We start from the raw sequence: 19,457 nt of genomic DNA, 5'->3' as shown, positions 1-19,457 counted from the left end.
GTACATTTTTGTACAATTTATTATCTAGTCTAGTACGATGTATTGTATCAATACCATTCCAACAAAAATCCCTCCTGTGGCCCCCTGAAATTAGGCAAAGCATTGTCAACCGATCGCCGTATTGTAAACACTCAAAATTACCGAATGGAAGTATGTGTACACGACGATAATGTATATATATTGTTCTGGGGGACTCTTAAATTCATCGCACAACAAAACATTCACATGTTCATGATAAGTAAGAAGCTAACATGAACTACACACTTTTGACTGGGCACGCCATTTCGTTTGGTCTGGAAAGTCACGTGATCGTGAAAATGGCGCGGTATGCATATTCAAACAATCTGGATATAGAACTTTTAATCATTAATTTCTTTTGAACTCGGGACTTTTTTGGTGTGTAATTTGGGGAAAGTTGATAACTTTTTATAATATATGTACACTAATTTTCTTTTGTTGATTTACGGACCCTGAAAGATACGGATCATGCGGCTTTAAGGACTGAAGATGGTATTTGATCCATATAACAAGAGATCCCAGAGGGATCTTGGCGCCCACCAAAAAATGATCTATGTCTGACAATGGAAAGAGGGATCTTTTCCCTGCTTTTCAAACTTTTTCAAACACACTACATATAAAATTTGAGACACCCAGGGGAAAAATAGGTACTTTGAGGTATACCTAAAGTGTACCTAAAGGCTACCTAAAAAGTACCTATCAGAATAGGTACTTTTAGGTATACCTAAAAGATACCTATGGTTTTTGAGATATACCTAAAATGTACCTGATTTGGACTTTGAAATTCTCAAAGTACCTAAAACATACCCAATTTGGACTTTGAAATTCTCAAAGTACCTAAAACATATCCAATTTGGACTCTGAAATTCTCAAAGTACCTAAAATGTGCCTATGGTGGACTTTGAATATTTTAGAAATACCTATAATGTACCTAGTTTCAACTTAGTTTTTTTTTTTAGACTACCTAAAATGTGCCTCATATTGACTTCATTTCTGAATGTTACAAAGTACCTAAAATGTACCTATTTTTGACTTAGGATTTTTTCATGCCAGGTCCAAGTATCTGAAATATGTTAGGATGGAGTAATATGTGACTATGATAAATTGATTGATGTACATATTAAGACTTGAATATATTCTACATTCTCAAATGTACTTCTTTCCGGTGTTTTCTGTGAATTAAATTACATGTAGTCTTGCAATTGGATGTACGTGTCAAATTTCCTCAGAAATTTTCGGTTAATTATCTTCAAATATATAATCATTATTTAAACACAATAATACTATAAATTCATTATTTTTCCTTTTCAACATTTGTATAATCTTCTGTTCATCATTTAATCACAGTTATTTGAAAATTATAAGAAACAAATATGCTTGGTTTATGACGGTAATCAAAATCACAGGATGTAATAAAGCCATGTTTAGAACATTATGAAATAATTTTGATGACTTTCAGAACAGCTTTACGTCAAAATACCTGTAATATTGGTGTGTTTGAAATCCAGATGGAGATCGATGTACTTGCAAAATAAATCCTTTAAATTTACATACAATTAAACAACTATCCATACATTCCATTAAAAGGGGTCTGGGGCCCATTATCCAGCTTGGATTAAACAAACACTCTACTTTATAGAAATGGAAATTATCGTTAAAATTAGTGATAAACACACATGTAGTGAACATGTTCTCCAAGCTGCATGCCGTAAACCGATATGTATACAGTAAACAATTTTGTCGTAAATAGCTAGTCAGACTGATACTTGTGAGTAAACATTCTTTCCATTATAATAATACCAGGAAAACTTTATTCATTTACTTTCATCAATCATCAACATAAAAATTGGTCGAAATATTTGTGCTGAAAGCTTCACTGAGGCATAGTCTGCATGCCGGAAACCAACAGTAAACACCGTTGTAGTAAATACGCTGTCGCTGATTAAATTATCTTTCTACTAGAATAACACCAGAAACACTTCAGTTATACAATTAAATCAATTAACAACTTCACCAGTTGAAATATTTGCTGAAAGTCTCACGGAGACAAGGATTTGTTTATGATGTACAGGGGGAATCCCGGCCGGGGAATCCCCTTTGTTAATCACGTGACTTTTCGCGGGAAAACAGAGGAAGGTGTTTACGGAAGTATTTGAAAATGTAAACAACCCAGGCTCTCCTTTGCCGTGCCTACAGACGATGTTTTTGTCCTGTATACCACAGAAAATCAACTTGATGGGGGTTTATTTCATGCCTGTTAGCTGATTCATCAATCACGGCAATTTTAATATGTCACAATTCATGTACGTTTTCAATTTTCACCGTAGCTCAAATTACCGGTTACAAGCAGCAGGTTTTAATTTTAAAAATATCACAGAACCAAAATTTCTTGTTTTGGTAAATAAATAAGTCGTATAACTACTGAAAGCATGGCTTAGATTATTAGTATACCAAGTATTTCATGAATTTTGGACATAATTTAGATGAATTTGAACGATTTTGATTGTTTATTACCTGCATGAATTTTTGAATTCACGGTTTGAGAAGAAAATATGTAAGCCTACTGTCTATTTGTTCTTTATCTCAAAAAGTGTCTTTTATGGGTTTTGGTATGCAAATTGTGATGTTTTGCACACCATATACTATTATTGAATTAAAAAATGTAACTTGTAATATTGATATATATCTGGACGTTGTCTTCATGCTGGCAACAGAAAAGTAGGTCTCATCAATAATCGTCACCGACATGGAAGAGAAAGAGAATGCCCGGGTAATTTTCCTTAATATTCTGTTAAACAAAGCTGCAAAACTTTGATGATTGAAAGCTGTTACAAATATGCATGGAATATTTTGAAATACAAAGCATTTTATGGGTCAATATTTGCATGTAATTGGCTGGATTTTGATTAATTAAAATTATAATTCAAATATAAATATGTGAAATTTATTTTTAAATTGGATACATAGTCTTATATGAATAAAGAAATCAAGCTATAGAAAGTAGAAGATATATATTTATCTTCAATTTGTACATAAATATGAAATTAAAATTTATTTGTTTACATTTTGAAATTTTATATACAGTATATTTCATATTTATGGTTCTAATGATTAAGTATTTATCTTGGTGAAATTTACTTCTTGATGTATATATGATGCTTCCAATTAGCTTGTAATGATTCATATAATTTTTCCCAGGAATATCAGAATGGGCCATGGTGAGGAAAGAAGAAAACAATCACAAGTTAGACTGATTATTGGAGATTTGCACCAATCAGACACTTTCATTGGTAAAAATACTCATAAATATGGAAATGAATTGTGAATTATCAATGTTTGTGTGCAAAAGCAACTAATCAATTCATTCACAAATCTAAATGAATTAAAATATTAATTGAAATGATGATATAATTCTAATTGAAAAACCACTAACATATTACATCATTCTTATAATTATTATAATTGGTCACTATCCTTCATTCATTTTTTTTTTACTTTCATCAGGTAATACTGTGTGCATTGGAGTTAAAAAGTGGAGAAGACACTTCCCCCGGCATATACACTACAAAAGATGATTATATTAGGCGTGGTAATGTATGTAAGGATTTTATTAAAATAGATTAATTTCATGTACATGTAGGGTAAACTTCATGTTTAGTTTATTTTCAGTGTTGTATGCAAAGCAAATGTGACTTAAAGGTATTTAATAGTTAAATGAGGGGAAACAATTTAAAAAAAAAAACAAAAAAACTAAAATATCCTTTTTGGTGATAAAAATCAATTCTTTATTAGGTAATGTTCTTTTTCGAAAACTTTTCCAGGTCCTAAATGTAAAATCAAGGCCTTGATTTCAAAGGGTTATATGATCACTTATAACCTTGATTTCACTGGAACATATCATAGCAAAACTGAAGGCAGTTCAAGAGAAAAAACTGACCAATCACAGGCCTGCAGTAGATCTAGAGATTTAGTGATGCTCAACTTCAAAGCTATGCAATGTACAGTTAGTTGAGTCTTTTGATGTATATCAAAGGACCAAACTATCTTCTCATCTGATGTCATACACAGAGCCTTCAGTTTCGCTATGACATATTCCCAGGGTGCAAAAGATTATAAGTGATCGTAACCCCTGGAAATCTAGGATGGGCCAAGTATTACTAGGCTCTTATATATACCTATACTTCAATTCACTGGAACTTCTTGGTTTATATCTGGTAGGTTATCATGACCTACATTGTGACCTTTGACATACATATACAACTAAGAATAGTCTAACATATCTACAGTAGGACTTTAGTTAATGGTGGAGATGTGGAATGGTAGTCTCATTCAAGAAATTCTTGTTGACTGTTAAATCAAAATGTGTAAGCATTTGTTTCCCTAAGTTGGGTAAAACAATTTTTAATGAGCTTATTATAATAAAGCGTTTGATTGGTTAATAATAGCGGAAATTTCAATATGTCTGCATCCAATGATGTAAAGTGGCCTTGCTTCACATTTTGTTAACTCTTGTTAACTCCTTCTGAATGTTTGCATATCTAGAATGCCGTTGTTTAGGTGGTGTAAACCATTCATCAAATCTTTCAAAAACTGTTTCAGTGTTAAATTGCATTACTGATTACATATTTCGATAACTACTGGCGTTTGGATCTTTTGGATTCCTGCATGCTTTAATATTACCATTATTCTTTCAGTAAACTCCAACAAGAATCACCAGAACAACATTATCCTGTGCAAATCCGTCCACATTGTGAAGAGATATATTCATCAGCTGCAATCGAAATTGGAAACACTGTACCCTTTCCCTAAGATTACATCGCCACATCCAGTGTCTTATGATGGATTAATTGATGTGAAAATGCTAAAAGGACATGGATAGTAAAGCTTTTGAAAATTACTGCATCGAACAGTGACTATGTATCTTGAATGATGTATTCAACTATCAATAATATTATGTTGATTATTTTTGTGACTTGCAATTGATCAGATTTGTTTTGTTTAAAAAGCAATTTTTAAAATTACAATAAACTTTTTAAATGTTTTCTATTTTCATATTTCTATATCATGCTTTTAATGAGTTGTGAGCTCATGTTAAAAAGCTTCCGGGTACGTTTTAGGTAGCTTTCGGGTATGTTTTAGGTAGCTCTCAGATACATTTTAGGTAGCTTTCGGGTATGTTTTAGGTACTTTGTATGTTTCGGGTATCTTTTAGGTATATTTCTCTGGGTATGTTTTAGGTAGCTTTCGGGTATGTTTTAGGTAGCTCTCGGGTACATTTTAGGTAGCTTTCGGGTATGTTTTAGGTACTTTGTATGTTTCGGGTATCTTTTAGGTATATTTCTCTGGGTATGTTTTAGGTAGCTTTCGGGTATGTTTTAGGCAGCTTTCGGGTATGTTTTAGGTAGCTCTCGGGTACATTTTAGGTAGCTTTCGGGTATGTTTTAGGTACTTTGTATGTTTCGGGTATCTTTTAGGTAGTTCTCTGGGTATATCATAGGCAGCTTTCGGGTACTTTTTAGGCACATCATGCCACTAGGCACATATTAGGTATACCTAAACTGCCTAAAACATACCTAAAATGTACCTATATTGACTATATAAAACCCCTCATCATTCTCCCTCTTTTTCTTTCTTACCAAAAAAGTACCTAAAAAAGTACCTAAAAGGTACCTATTTTTCCCCTGGGCAGATCCCTATAGTACTTAGTGGTAACAAACTTCAACAATGAAATCTAAGATGGCGGCCGGTTTGCCATCTTGTTTACCGATCAGTCCTGAAAAGCATTATGGATCAGTCCTTAAATGTACTATGCACAACTAGGGTACAAGGGGAAACTATGCATGGAATTTGAGAAAGATCCCTCCAGTACTTTCTGAGAAATAGCGATAACAAACTTTAACTATCAAAATCCAAGATGGCCGTCAGTCGGCCATCTTGTTTACCGATCGGTCCCAAAATCCAATATGCACAACTAGGACCCTAGGGGAACCTGTATATGAAAATTGAGAAAGATCCCTTCAGCACTTTTTGAGAAATAGCGGTAACAAACTTTAACTATCAAAATCCAAGATGGCCACCTGTCGGCCATCTTGTTCATCAATCGGTCCCAAAATACAATATGCACAACTAGGGTCATAGGCGAACCTGTATATGAAATTTGAGAAAGATCCCTTTAGCACTTTTTGAGAAACAGTGGTAACAAACTTTAACCATTAAAATCCAAGATGGTCGACAGGTTGACCAGTCGGTCCCAAAATGCAACATGCACAACTAGGGTCCTAGGGGAACCTATATATGAAATTTGAGAAAGATCCCTTCCGTACTTTTTGAGAAATAGCGGTAACAAACTTTAACCATCAAAATCCAAGATGGCTGCCTGTCGGCCATCTTGTTGACTGATCGGTCCCAAAATGCAATATGCACAACTAGGGTCATAGGGGAACCGACATATGAAATTTGAGAAAGATCCCTTCAGTACTTTCTGAAAAATAGCGGTAACAAGAATTGTTAACGGACGGACGGACAGAAGGACGGACAACGGACCACGGACAAAAGGCGATTTGAATAGCCCACCATCTGATGATCTAAAAATATTGGGTGATAAATGGCTATTTTCGCAATGGAATCTAAAAATAGATTTCACTATGAAAATAGCAGAAAAAATATCATGTGAGAGAAATGAAAGTAAAACCTCTCAATTTCTCAAAACCCTTTCCACACAGTATGACACCAGTGATGAGAAAGCCAATGTGGTCTAGAATCACTTAAATAAGACCAAAAATCAGGTATATCAGGTATAACATAATACAGGGGAGATAACACAGGTGTATAAATATCTTACCTTCAGCGCCCTCTGTTGCAGCAACTGCCCCTGTACTCTCTGCTGCTTTAGCTGTACTAGCATCAGCTTCTTCTGTCGGTTTTGATTTCTGTTTTTTCTTATCCTAAACAAATTTGTACTTAATTAACCAAGAAATTCTCAAGTGAAGAAAGTACTGCAAACCCCATTTTTTTTCCAAAGCTTTTAAATTGCGCTTATATTTCTAACGACTTTGTTTATAGCAATTTTATGCTGTAAATAAAGATTGAAATGTTTTTGTACTTCATCTGTGTTTGTGTTTTCTCGCAATTTTTACATTATATGGTCAGCTTAACTACTAAAAATTCTGCTTAAAAGTGTTATAAATTATTGTTGCTCTATTGAATTTATACATTTTCAGTTCATAAATTCAAATCCATTACAATGACTCCTTGAGAAAGATACTTTTTTTTGTTGATACCTGTTGTTTTTTCAGTTTCTCTCGTTCCCTCTTCTCCTTCCGTTTCTGTGCAGCAGTCTTTACTGTAGAGCCTTCCTCTGCTTCTTCACCTTCCTCGCCATCATCCATTTTCTCTCCTTCCTCATCGTCCTGTGTTTCCTTCTTCTTTCCTTTCTTTTTCTTCTTTTTCCTATCATCATCGTCTTCCTCTTCTAAGTCTTCCATTGTAACAACCTAAGATACAACATGAACATAAAATAAAGTATACTCTCAAATGACTTAGTGCTGTTCCAGCAAAACATATATGGCACCCAGGGAAGGCACTTTAAAAAAAAGTATGTGCCGTGGTGGCGTTTAAATAAAATCACTTCTGTGGGTGGGTCTATCTGAAACATTTGTAACCTTTTGAAATGAAATGCAAAATTGGTGTTTCATAATGCTCACAGTCATTCTGACTGCAAAAATAACTGTTGAAAAAAATGATAATTTCTGACATTATTAATGTGTTGTTCATCTTCAATAAAAAAACAATTATTTTATTTTCTGTGTGTTTTGATATAATAATGACAGAATATAATATTTATCTAAAGCATTGTATTCAATCAAACTTGGCAATGGTACAGAGAAACAATGGATTAGTTTTGGCAAAATACTGTTGTCATCAACAGATCTTTTTTTACTGTTATTAAGTTAAACACTTCAGTATCTTTAGTAGATTTTTCGTTGGTTCTAGGAAGATTGTACCGTTATACAAATTTAATAATAGATGCAGCACATCAAACAATGGTTCACTGAACCATATACAATACTATTTTGTCATAGGACTCTTCGGTGATGCTAGAACTCAAAATATGGAAATCAGAAAAGATGTCGGAGAAAAATAGACAAGAGGTCCAGAGGGCCTGTATCGCTCACCCCCCACCCCCACTACTGCCCAAGGGGATCAGAGCCAAAATTAATAAAAGTTCTGTTCTCCTACCCCCAAGGATGTTCATGGCCAAATTTGGTGACAATCCATGCAGAACTCTAGGACAAGTACTGATTTATAGGATTTACCTATAATTCCCCTATTGGGCCCCACCCCTCCTGCCCCCCCGGGGTCACAGCCAAAATTTATACAAGTTCTGTTCCTCTTCCCCCAAGGATGTTTATTGCCAAATTTGGTCACAATCCAAGCAAAACTCTATGACAAGTAGCGATTTATAGGATTTACCTGTATTTCCCCTATTGGGCCCCATCTGTTCTGCCCCCGGGGGGGCCAGAGCCAAAATTTATAAAAGTCCTGTTCCCCTTCCGCCAAGGGTGTTTGTGCCCAAATTTGGTTACAATCCATGTAAAACTCTATGACTAGTAGCAATTTATAGGATTTTAAACCATTTACCTGTATTTCCTCTATTGGGCCCCACCCCTCCTGCCCCCGGGGGGACAGAGCTAAAATTTAAACAAGTTCTGTTGCCCTTCCCTGTTCCCCTTCCCCCAAGGATGTTTGTGGCCAAATTTGGTTACAATCCATGCAGAACTCTATGACTAGTAGCGATTTAAAAGATTTACCTCTATTTCCCCTATTGGGCCCTGCCCCTTCTGCCCCCGGGGATCAGAGCCAAAAATTATACAAGTTCTGTTCTCCTACCCCCAAGGATGTTTATGGCCAAATTTCGTTACAATCCATGCAGAACTCTAGGACAAGTACAGATTTATAGGATTTACCTATAATTTCCCTATTGGGCCCCATCCCTCCTGCCCCCGGGGGTCACAGCCAAAATTTATACAAGTTCTGTTCCCCTTCCCCCAAGGATGTTTGTGGCCAAATTTGGTTACATTACATGCAGAACTCTATGACAAGTACTGATTTAAAGATTTACCTCTATTTCCCCTATTGGGCCCCACCTCTCTAGCCCCCCGAGGGGCCAGAATTTTTTTTATACAAGTTCTGTTCCCCTTCCCCCCAAGGATGTTTGTGGCCAAATTCGGTTACAATCCATGTAGAACTCTATGACTTGTAGCTATTTATAGGATTTACCTCTATTTCCCCTATTGGGCCCCACCCCTCCTGCCCCCGGGGGGTCACAGCCAAAATTTATACAAGTTCTGTTCCCCTTCCCCAAGGATGTTTGTGGCCAAATTTGGTTACATTCCATTCAGAACTCTATGTCTAGTAGCAATTTATAGGATTTACCTGTATTTCCTCTTTTGGGCCCTGCCCCTCCTGCCCCCGGGGGGCCAGAGCCAAAATTTATACAAGTTCTGTTCCCCTTCCCCCAAGGATGTCTGTGGCCAAATTTGGTTAAAATCCATGTAGAACTCTAGACTAGTAGCAATTTATAGGATTTACCTCTATTTCCCCTATTGGGCCCCACCCCTCCTGTCCCTGGGGGGTCACAGCCAAAAGTTATACAAGTCCTGTTCCCCTTCCCCAAAGGATGTTTGTGGCCAAATTTGGTTACATTCCATTCAGAACTCTATGACTAGAAGTGATTTATAGGATTTATATGTATTTTCCCTATTGGGCCCCACCTGTCCTGCCCCGGGGGGCTAGAGCCAAAATTTATACAAGTTCTGTTCTCCTACCCCCAAGGATGTTTAAGGCCAAATTTGGATACAATCCATGCAGAACTCTAGGACAAGTACCGATTTATAGGATTTACCTATAATTCCCCTATTGGGCCCCACCCCTCCTGCCCCCAGGGGGTCACAGCCAAAATTTATACAAGTTCTGTTCCCCTTCCCCCAAGGATGTTTGTGGCCAAATTTAGTTAAAATCCATGTAGAACTCTATGACTAATAGCAAATTAAAGGATTTACCTCTATTTCCCCTATTGGGTCCCACCCGTCCTGCCCCAAGGATGTTTATGGCCAAATTTGGTTACAACCCATGCAGAATCTAGGACAAGTACCGATTTATAGGATTTACCTATAATTCCCCTATTGGGCCCCACCCCTCCTGCCCCCGGAGGGTCAGAACCAAAATTTATACAAGTACTGTTCCCCTTCCCCCAAGGATGTTTGTGGCCAAATTTGGTTAAAATCCAGGTAGAACTCTATGACTAGTAGCAATTTATAGGATTTACCTCTATTTCCACTATTGGGCCCCACCCCTCCTGTCCCCGGGGAGTCACAGCCAAAATTTATACAAGTCCTGTTCCCCTTCCCCCAAGGATGTTTGTGGCCAAATTTGGTTACATTCCATTCAGAACTCTACGAGTAGTAGTGATTTATAGGATTTACCTGTATTTTCCCTATTGGGCCCCACCTGTCCTGCCCCCGGGGGGCCAGAGCCAAAATTTATACAAGTTCTGTTCCCCTTCCCCAAGGATGTTTGTGGCCAAATTTGGTTACAATCCATGCAGAACTCTATGACTAGTAGCAATTTATAGGATTTACCTGTATTTCCTCTATTGGGCCCCACCCCTCCTGACCCCGGGTGGTCACAACCAAAATTTATACAAGTCCTGTTCCCCTTCCCCCAAGGGTGTTTGTGGCCAAATTTGGTTACATTCCATGCAGAACTCTATGACAAATAGCGATTTAAAGGATTTACCACTATTTCCCCTGTTGGGCCCCACCCCTCCAGCCACCGGGGGGCCAGAGCCAAAATTTATACAAGTTCTGTTCTCCTTCCCCCAAGGATGTTCATGGCCAAATTTGGTGACAATCCATGCAGAACTCTAGGACAAGTACTGATTAATAGGATTTACCTATAATTCCCCTATTGGGCCCCACCCCTCCTGCCCCCGGGGAGTCACAGCCAAAATTTATACAAGTTCTGTTCCCCTTCCCCCAAGGATGTTTATTGCCAAATTTGGTCACAATCCAAGCAAACTCAAGGACAAGTAGCGATTTATAGGATTTACCTGTATTTCCAATATTGGGCTCCATCCGTCCTGCCCCCAGGGGGCCAGAGCCAAAATTTATACAAGTTCTGTTCCCCTTCCCCCAAGGATGTTTGTGGCCAAATTTGGTTACAATCCATGCAGAACTCTATGACAAGTAGCAATTTAAAGGATTTACCTCTATTTCCCCTATTGGACCCCGCCCCTACTGCCCCCGGGGATCAGAGCCAAAATTTATACAAGTTCTGTTCTACTACCCCAAAGGATGTTTATGGCCAAATTTCGTTACAATCCATGCAGAACTCTAGGACAAGTACCGATTTATAGGATTTACCTGTATTTCCCCTATTGGGCCCCACCCCTCGTGCCCCCGGGGGGGTCACAGCCAAAATTTATACAAGTTCTGTTCCCCTTCCCCCAAGGATGTTTGTGGCCAAATTTGGTTAAAATCCATATAGAACTCTATGACAAATAGCGATTTAAAGGATTTACCTCTATTTCCCCTATTGGGCCCCACCCCTCCTGCCCCCGGGGGGGTCACAGCCAAAATTTATACAAGTTCTGTTCCCCTTCCCCCAAGGATGTCTGTGGCCAAATTTGGTTAAAATCCATGTAGAACTCTAGACTAGTAGCAATTTATAGGATTTACCTCTATTTCCCCTATTGGGCCCCACCCCTCCTGTCCCTGGGGGGTCACAGCCAAAAGTTATACAAGTCCTGTTCCCCTTCCCCAAAGGATGTTTGTGGCCAAATTTGGTTACATTCCATTCAGAACTCTATGACTAGAAGTGATTTATAGGATTTATATGTATTTTCCCTATTGGGCCCCACCTGTCCTGCCCCGGGGGCTAGAGCCAAAATTTATACAAGCTTCTGTTCTCCTACCCCCAAGGATGTTTAAGGCCAAATTTGGATACAATCCATGCAGAACTCTAGGACAAGTACCGATTTATAGGATTTACCTATATAATTCCCCTATTGGGCCCCACCCCTCGTGCCCCGGGGGATCACAGCCAAAATTTATACAAGTTCTGTTCCCCTTCCCCCAAGGATGTTTGTGGCCAAATTTGGTTACAACCCATGCAGAATCTAGGACAAGTACCGATTTATAGGATTTACCTATAATTCCCCTATTGGGCCCCACCCTCCTGCCCCCGGGGGGTCAGAACCAAAATTTATACAAGTACTGTTCCCCTTCCCCCAAGGATGTTTGTGGCCAAATTTGGTTAAAATCCAGGTAGAACTCTATGACTAGTAGCAATTTATAGGATTTACCTCTATTTCCCCTATTGGGCCCCACCCCTCCTGTCCCCGGGGGGTCACAGCCAAAATTTATACAAGTCCTGTTCCCCTTCCCCCAAGGATGTTTGTGGCCAAATTTGGTTACATTCCATTCAGAACTCTACGAGTAGTAGTGATTTATAGGATTTACCTGTATTTTCCCTATTGGGCCCCACCTGTCCTGCCCCCGGGGGGGCCAGAGCCAAAATTTATACAAGTTCTGTTCCCCTTCCCCCAAGGATGTTTGTGGCCAAATTTGGTTACAATCCATGCAAAACTCTATGACAAGTAGCGATTTATAGGATTTACCTGTATTTCCCCTATTGGGCCCCATCTGTTCTGCCCCCGGGGGGCCAGAGCCAAAATTTATACAAGTCCTGTTCCCCTTCCGCCAAGGGTGTTTGTGCCCAAATTTGGTTACAATCCATGTAAAACTCTATGACAAGTAGCAATTTATAGGATTTTAAACCATTACCTGTATTTCCTCTATTGGGCCCCACCCCTCCTGCCCCCGGGGGGACAGAGCCAAAATTTATACAAGTTCTGTTCCCTTCCCCCCCTTCCCCAAGGATGTTTGTGGCCAAATTTGGTTACAATCCATTCAGAACTCTATGACTAGTAGCGATTTATAGGATTTACCTGTATTCCCTATTGGGCCCCACCCCTCCTGCCCCCGGGGGGTCAGAGCCAAAATTTATACAAGTTCTGTTCCCCTTCCCCCAAGGATGTTTGTGGCCAAATTTGGTTACAATCCATGCAGAACTCTATGACTAGTAGCAATTTATAGGATTTACCTGTATTTCCTCTATTGGGCCCCACCCCTCCTGTCCCCGGGTAGTCACAACCAAAATTTATACAAGTCCTGTTCCCCTTCCCCCAAGGGTGTTTGTGGCCAAATTTGGTTACATTCCATGCAGAACTCTATGACAAATAGCGATTTATAGGATTTACCACTGTATTTTCCCCTATTGGGCCCCACCCCTGTCCTGCCCCCGGGGGACCAGAGCCAAAATTTATACAAGTTCTGTTCCCCTACCCCCAAGGATGTTTGTGGCCAAATTTGGTTACAATCCATGCAGAACTCTATGACTAGTAGCAATTTATAGGATTTACCTGTATTTCCCCTATTGGGCCCCACCCTCCTGTCCCCGGGTAGTCACAACCAAAATTTATACAAGTCCTGTTCCCCTTCCCCAAGGGTTTTGTGGCCAAATTTGGTTACATTCCATGCAGAACTCTATGACAAATAGCGATTTAAAGGATTTACCACTATTTCCCCTATTGGGCCCCACCCTCCGCACCGGGGGCAGAGCCAAAATTTATACAAGTTCTGTTCCCCTACCCCCAAGGATGTCCATGGCCAAATTTGGTGACAATCCATGCAGAACTCTAGGACAAGTACCGATTAATAGGATTTACCTATAATTCCCCTATTGGGCCCCACCCCTCCTGCCCCGGGAGTCACAGCCAAAATTTTTACAAGTTCTGTTCCCCTTCCCCCAAGGATGTTTTTGCCAAATTTGGTCACACCATCAGAATCAGGACAAGTAGCGATTTATAGGATTTACCTGTATTTCCAATATTGGGCTCCATCCGTCCTGCCCCCAGGGGGCCAGAGCCAAAATTTATACAAGTTCTGTTCCCCTTCCCCCAAGGATGTTTGTGGCCAAATTTGGTTACAATCCATGCAGAACTCTATGACAAGTAGCAATTTAAAGGATTTACCTCTATTTCCCCTATTGGACCCCGCCCCTACCCCAGGGGAAAAATAGGTACTTTGAGGTATACCTAAAGTGTACCTAAAGGCTACCTAAAAAGTACCTATCAGAATAGGTACGTTTTAGGTATACCTAAAAGATACCTATGGTTTTTGAGATATACCTAAAATGTACCCGATTTGGACTTTGAAATTCTCAAAGTACCTAAAACATACCCAATTTGGACTTTGAAATTCTCAAAGTACCTAAAACATACCCAATTTGGACTTTGAAATTCTCAAAGTACCTAAAACATACCCAATTTGGACTCTGAAATTCTCAAAGTACCTAAAATGTGCCTATGGTGGACTTTGAATATTTTAGAAATACCTATAATGTACCTAGTTTCAACTTAGTTTTTTTTTAGACTACCTAAAATGTGCCTCATATTGACTTCATTTCTGAATGTTACAAAGTACCTAAAATGTACCTATTTTTGACTTAGGATTTTTCCATGCCAGGTCCAAGTATCTGAAATATGTTAGGATGGAGTAATATGTAACTATGATAAATTGATTGATGTACATATTAAGACTTGAATATATTCTACATTCTCAAATGTACTTCTTTCCTGTGTTTTCTGTGCATTAAATTACATGTAGTCTTGCAATAGGATGTGTCAAATTTCCTCAGAAATTTTCGTTTAATTATCTTCAAATATATAATCATTATTTATAAACAATAATACTATAAATTAATTATTTTTCCTTTTCAACATTTGTATAATCTTCTGTTCATCATTTAATCACAGTTATTTGAAAATTATAAGAAACAAATATGCTTGGTTTATGACGGTAATCAAAATCACAGGGCATTTCTAAACATGTAAATTTTCACACCTGCATTGGCATTGACATAAATCTTCCCAAACATGGCCAATTTTAAAATTGTTTCACATCTTACAGGATGTAATAAAGCCATGTTTAGAACATTATGAAATAATTTTGATGACTTTCAGAACTGATTTACGTCAAAATAACTTGAGATCGATGTACATGCAAAATAAATCCTTTACATTTACATACAATTAAACAACTATCCATACATTCCATTAAAAGGGGTCTGGGGCCCATTATCCAGCTTGGATTAAACAAACACTCTACTTTATAGGTATGGAAATTATCGTTCAAATTAGTGATAAACACACGTGTAGTGAACATGTTCTCCAAGCTGCATGCCGTAAACCGATATGTATACAGTAAACAATTTTGTCGTAAATAGCTAGTCAGACTGATACTTGTGATTTAACATTCTTTCCATTATAATAATAACAGGAATACTTTATTTATTTACTTTCATCAATCATCAACATCAAAATTGGTCGAAATATTTGTGCTGAAAGTTTCACTGACTGACTGAGGCATAGTCTGCATGCCGGAAACCAACAGTAAACACCGTTGTAGTAAATACGCTGTCGCTGATTAAATTATCTTTCTACTAGAATGACACCAGAAACACTTCAGTTATACAATTAAATCAATTAACAACTTCACCAGTTGAAATATTTGCCGAAAGTCTCACGGAGACAAGGATTTGTTTATGATGTACAGGGGAATCCCGGCCGGGGAATCCCCTTTGTTAATCACGTGACTTTTCGCGGGAAAATAGAGGAAGGTGTTTATGGAAGTATTTGAAAATGTAAACAACCCAGGCTCTCCTTTGCCGTGCCTACAGACGATGTTTTTGTTCTGTATACCACAGAAAATCAACTTGATGGGGGTTTATTTCATGCATGTTAGCTGATTCATCAATCACGCATATTTAATATGTCAGAATTCAGGTATGTTTTCAATTTTCACCGTAGCTCAAATTACCGGTTACAAGCAGCAGGTTGTAAATTTTAAAAATATCACAGAACCAAAATTTTTTGTTTTGGTAAATAAATAAGTCGTATAAACTACTGAAAGCATGGCTTAGATTATTAGTATACCAAGTATTTCATGAATTTTGGACATAATTTAGATGAGTTTGAACGATTTTGATTGTTTATTATTATTATTTTTGAATTCACGGTTTGAGAAGAAAATATGTAGGCCTACTGTCTATTTGTTCTTTAGCTCAAAAAGTGTCTTTTATGGGTTTTGGTATGCAAGTTGTGATGTTTTGCACACCATATACTATTATTGAATTAAAAAATGTAACTTGTAATATTAATATATATCTGGACGTTGTCTTCATGCTGGCAACAGAAAAGTAGGTCTCATCAATAATCGTCACCGACATTGAAAAGAAAGAGAATGCCCGGGTAATTTTCCTTAATATTCTGTTAAACAAAGCTGCAAAACTTTGATGATTGAAAGCTGTTACAAATATGCTTGGAATATTTTGAAATACAAAGCATTTTATGGGTCCATATTTGCATGTAATTGGCTGGATTTTGATTAATTAAAATTATAATTCAAATACAAATTTGTGAAATTTATTTTTAAATTGGATACATAGTCTTATATGAATAAAGAAATCAAGCTATAGAAAGTAGAAGATATATATTTATCTTCAATTTGTACATAAATATGAAATTAAAATTTATTTGTTTATATTTTGGAATTTTATATACAGTATATTTCATATTTATGGTTCTAATGATTTAGTATTTATCTTGGTGAAATTTACTTCTTGATGTATATATGATGCTTCCAATTAACTTGTAATGATTCATATAATTTTTTCCAGGAATATCAGAATGGGCCATGGTGAGGAAAGAAGAAAACAATCACAAGTTAGACCGATTATTGGAGATTTGCACCAATCAGACACTTTCATTGGTAAAAATACTCATAAATATGGAAATGAATTGTGAATTATCAATGTTTGTGTGCAAAAGCAACTAATCAATTCATTCACAAATCTAGATGAATTAAAATATTAATTGAAATGATGATAATTCTAATTGAGAAACCACTAACATATTACATCATTCTTATAATTATTAAAATTGGTCGCTATCCTTCATTCATTTTTTTTTTTTACTTTCATCAGGTAATACTGCGGTGTGCATTGGAGTTAAAAAGTGGAGAAGACACTTCCCCCGGCATATACACTACAAAAGATGATTATATTAGGCGTGGTAATGTATGTAAGGATTTTATTAAAATAGATTAATTTCATGTACATGTAGGGTAAACTTCATGTTTAGTTTATTTTCAGTGTTGTATGCAAAGCAAATGTGACTTAAAGGTAGTTAATAGTTAAATGAGGGGAAACAATTTAAAAAAAAAAAACCCAACTAAAATATCCTTTTTGGTGATAAAATCAATTCTTTATTAGGTAATGTTCTTTTTCAGAAAACTTTTCCAGGTCCTAAATGTAAAATCAAGACCTTGAGTTCAGAGGGTTATATGATCACTTATAACCTTGATTTCGCTGGAACATATCATAGCAAAACTGAAGGCAGTTCAAGAGAAAAAAACTGACCAATCACAGGCCTGCAAGAGATCTAGAGATTTAGTGATGCTCAACTTCAAAGCCATGCAATGTACAGTTAGTTGAGTCTTTTGATGTATAATTAAAGGACCAAACTATCTTCTCATCTGATGTCATACACAGAGCCTTCAGTTTCGCTATGACATATTCCCAGGGTGTAAAAGATTATAAGTGATCGTAACCCCTGGAAATCTAGATGGGCCAAGTATTACTAGGCTCTTATACCTATACTTCAATTCACTGGAACTTCTTGGTTTATATCTGGTGGGTTATCATGACCTACATTGTGACCTTTGACATACATATACAACTAAGAATAGTCTAACATATTTACAGTAGGACTTTAGTTAATGGTGGAGATGTGGAATGGTAGTCTCATTGAAAGAAATTCTTGTTGACTGTTAAATCAAAATGTGTAAGCATTTGTTTCCCTAAGTTGAGTAAAACAATTTTTAATGAGCTTATTATAATAAAGCGTTTGATTGGTTAATAATAGCGGAAATTTCAATATGTCTGCATCCAATGATGTAAAGTGGCCTTGCTTCATATTTTGTTAACTCTTGTTAACTCCTTCTGAATGTTTACATATCTAGAATGCCGTTGTTTAGATGGTGTAAACCATTCATCAAATCTTTCAAAAAACTGTTTCAGTGTTGAATTGCATTACTGATTACATATTTCGATAACTACTGGTGTTTAGATATTTTGGATTCCTGCATGCTTTAATATTACCATTATTCTTTCAGTAAACTCCAACAAGAATCACCAGAACAACATTATCCTGTGCAAATCCGTCCACATTGTGAAGAGATATATTCATCAGTTGCAATCGACATGGAAACACTGTACCCTTTCCCTAAGATTACATCGCCACATCCAGTGTCTTATGATGGATTAATTGATGTGAAAATGCTAAAAAGGACATGGATAGTAAAGCTTTTGAAATTTACTGCATCGAACAGTGACTATGTATCTTGAATGATGTATTCAACTATCAATAATATTATGTTGATTATTTTTGTGACTTAAATTGATCAGATTTGTTTTGTTTAAAAAAGCAATTTTTTAAATTACAATAAACTTTTTAAATGTTTTCTATTTTCATATTTCTATATCATGTTTTTAATGAGTTGTGAGCTCATGTTAAAAAAACATGGGACATGTTTTAGGTAGCTTTCAGGTACGTTTTAGGTAGCTTTCGGGTATGTTTTAGGTAGCTTTCGGGTATGTTTTAGTTAGCTTTCGGGTATGTTTTAGGTAGCTCTCGGGTACCTTTTAGGTAGCTTTCGGGTATGTTTTAGGTAGCTTTCGGGTACATTTTAGGTAGCTTTCGGGTATGTTTTAGGTAGCTCTCAGGTACCTTTTAGGTAGCTTTCGGGTATGTTTTAGGTAGCTCTCGGGTACATTTTAGGTAGCTTTCGGGTATGTTTTAGGTAGCTCTCGGGTACCTTTTAGGTAGCTTTCGGGTATGTTTTAGGTAGCTTTCGGGTATGTTTTAGGTAGCTCTCGGGTACCTTTTAGGTAGCTTTCGGGTACATTTTAGGTAGCTTTCGGGTATGTTTTAGGTAGCTTTCGGGTATGTTTTAGGTAGCTCTCGGGTACCTTTTAGGTAGCTTTCGGGTATGTTTTAGGTAGCTTTCGGGTATGTTTTAGGTAGCTCTCGGGTATGTTTTAGGTAGCTTTCGGGTATGTTTTAGGTAGCTCTCAGATACATTTTAGGTAGCTTTCGGGTATGTTTTAGGTACTATGTATGTTTCGGGTATCTTTTTATATTTATCTCTGGGTATGTTTTAGGTAGCTTTCGGGTATGTTTTAGGTAGCTTTCGGGTATGTTTTAGGTAGCTTTCGGGTATGTTTTAGGTAGCTTTCGGGTATGTTTTAGGTAGCTC

The 19,457-nt window shown here is 37.2% G+C and overlaps 2 protein-coding genes across 8 annotated transcripts in view; one reads left to right on the top strand and one right to left on the bottom strand.

Moving 5' to 3' along the window:
- LOC138326704 (nucleolar protein 58-like) overlaps nucleotides 1-19,457 on the bottom strand; it is a 33,568-nt gene that overhangs the window by 9,757 nt on the left and 4,354 nt on the right. The window contains exons 4-5 of the mRNA XM_069272709.1: nucleotides 7,299-7,511; nucleotides 6,860-6,962 (exon numbers count right to left, since the gene is read on the bottom strand). Coding sequence (XP_069128810.1) covers nucleotides 6,860-6,962; nucleotides 7,299-7,511 — 316 coding nt within the window. The remainder of the gene's footprint in view (nucleotides 1-6,859; nucleotides 6,963-7,298; nucleotides 7,512-19,457) is intronic.
- Nucleotides 1,897-18,661, top strand: LOC138326705 (uncharacterized). Of its 7 annotated transcripts, none has more exons than XM_069272714.1 (5): nucleotides 1,897-2,321; nucleotides 3,217-3,308; nucleotides 16,819-16,910; nucleotides 17,125-17,217; nucleotides 18,315-18,661. In XM_069272714.1, the coding sequence occupies exons 1-5, from the start codon at nucleotides 2,308-2,310 to the stop codon at nucleotides 18,315-18,317; spliced, it is 294 nt and encodes a 97-aa protein (XP_069128815.1). In that variant the 5' UTR covers nucleotides 1,897-2,307; the 3' UTR covers nucleotides 18,318-18,661. The 7 variants fall into 7 exon arrangements, 4 of the variants coding, with proteins under 4 accessions (XP_069128815.1, XP_069128814.1, XP_069128812.1 ...); XM_069272713.1 differs by having other exon boundaries at nucleotides 1,899-2,321; nucleotides 17,125-17,212; XM_069272711.1 differs by having other exon boundaries at nucleotides 1,900-2,321; nucleotides 17,125-17,221.

The sequence above is a fragment of the Argopecten irradians genome, chromosome 7 (assembly GCF_041381155.1).
Source record: "Argopecten irradians isolate NY chromosome 7, Ai_NY, whole genome shotgun sequence".
Lineage (NCBI taxonomy): Eukaryota > Metazoa > Mollusca > Bivalvia > Pectinida > Pectinidae > Argopecten > Argopecten irradians.
This window is presented reverse-complemented; position numbering and strand designations above follow the sequence as displayed.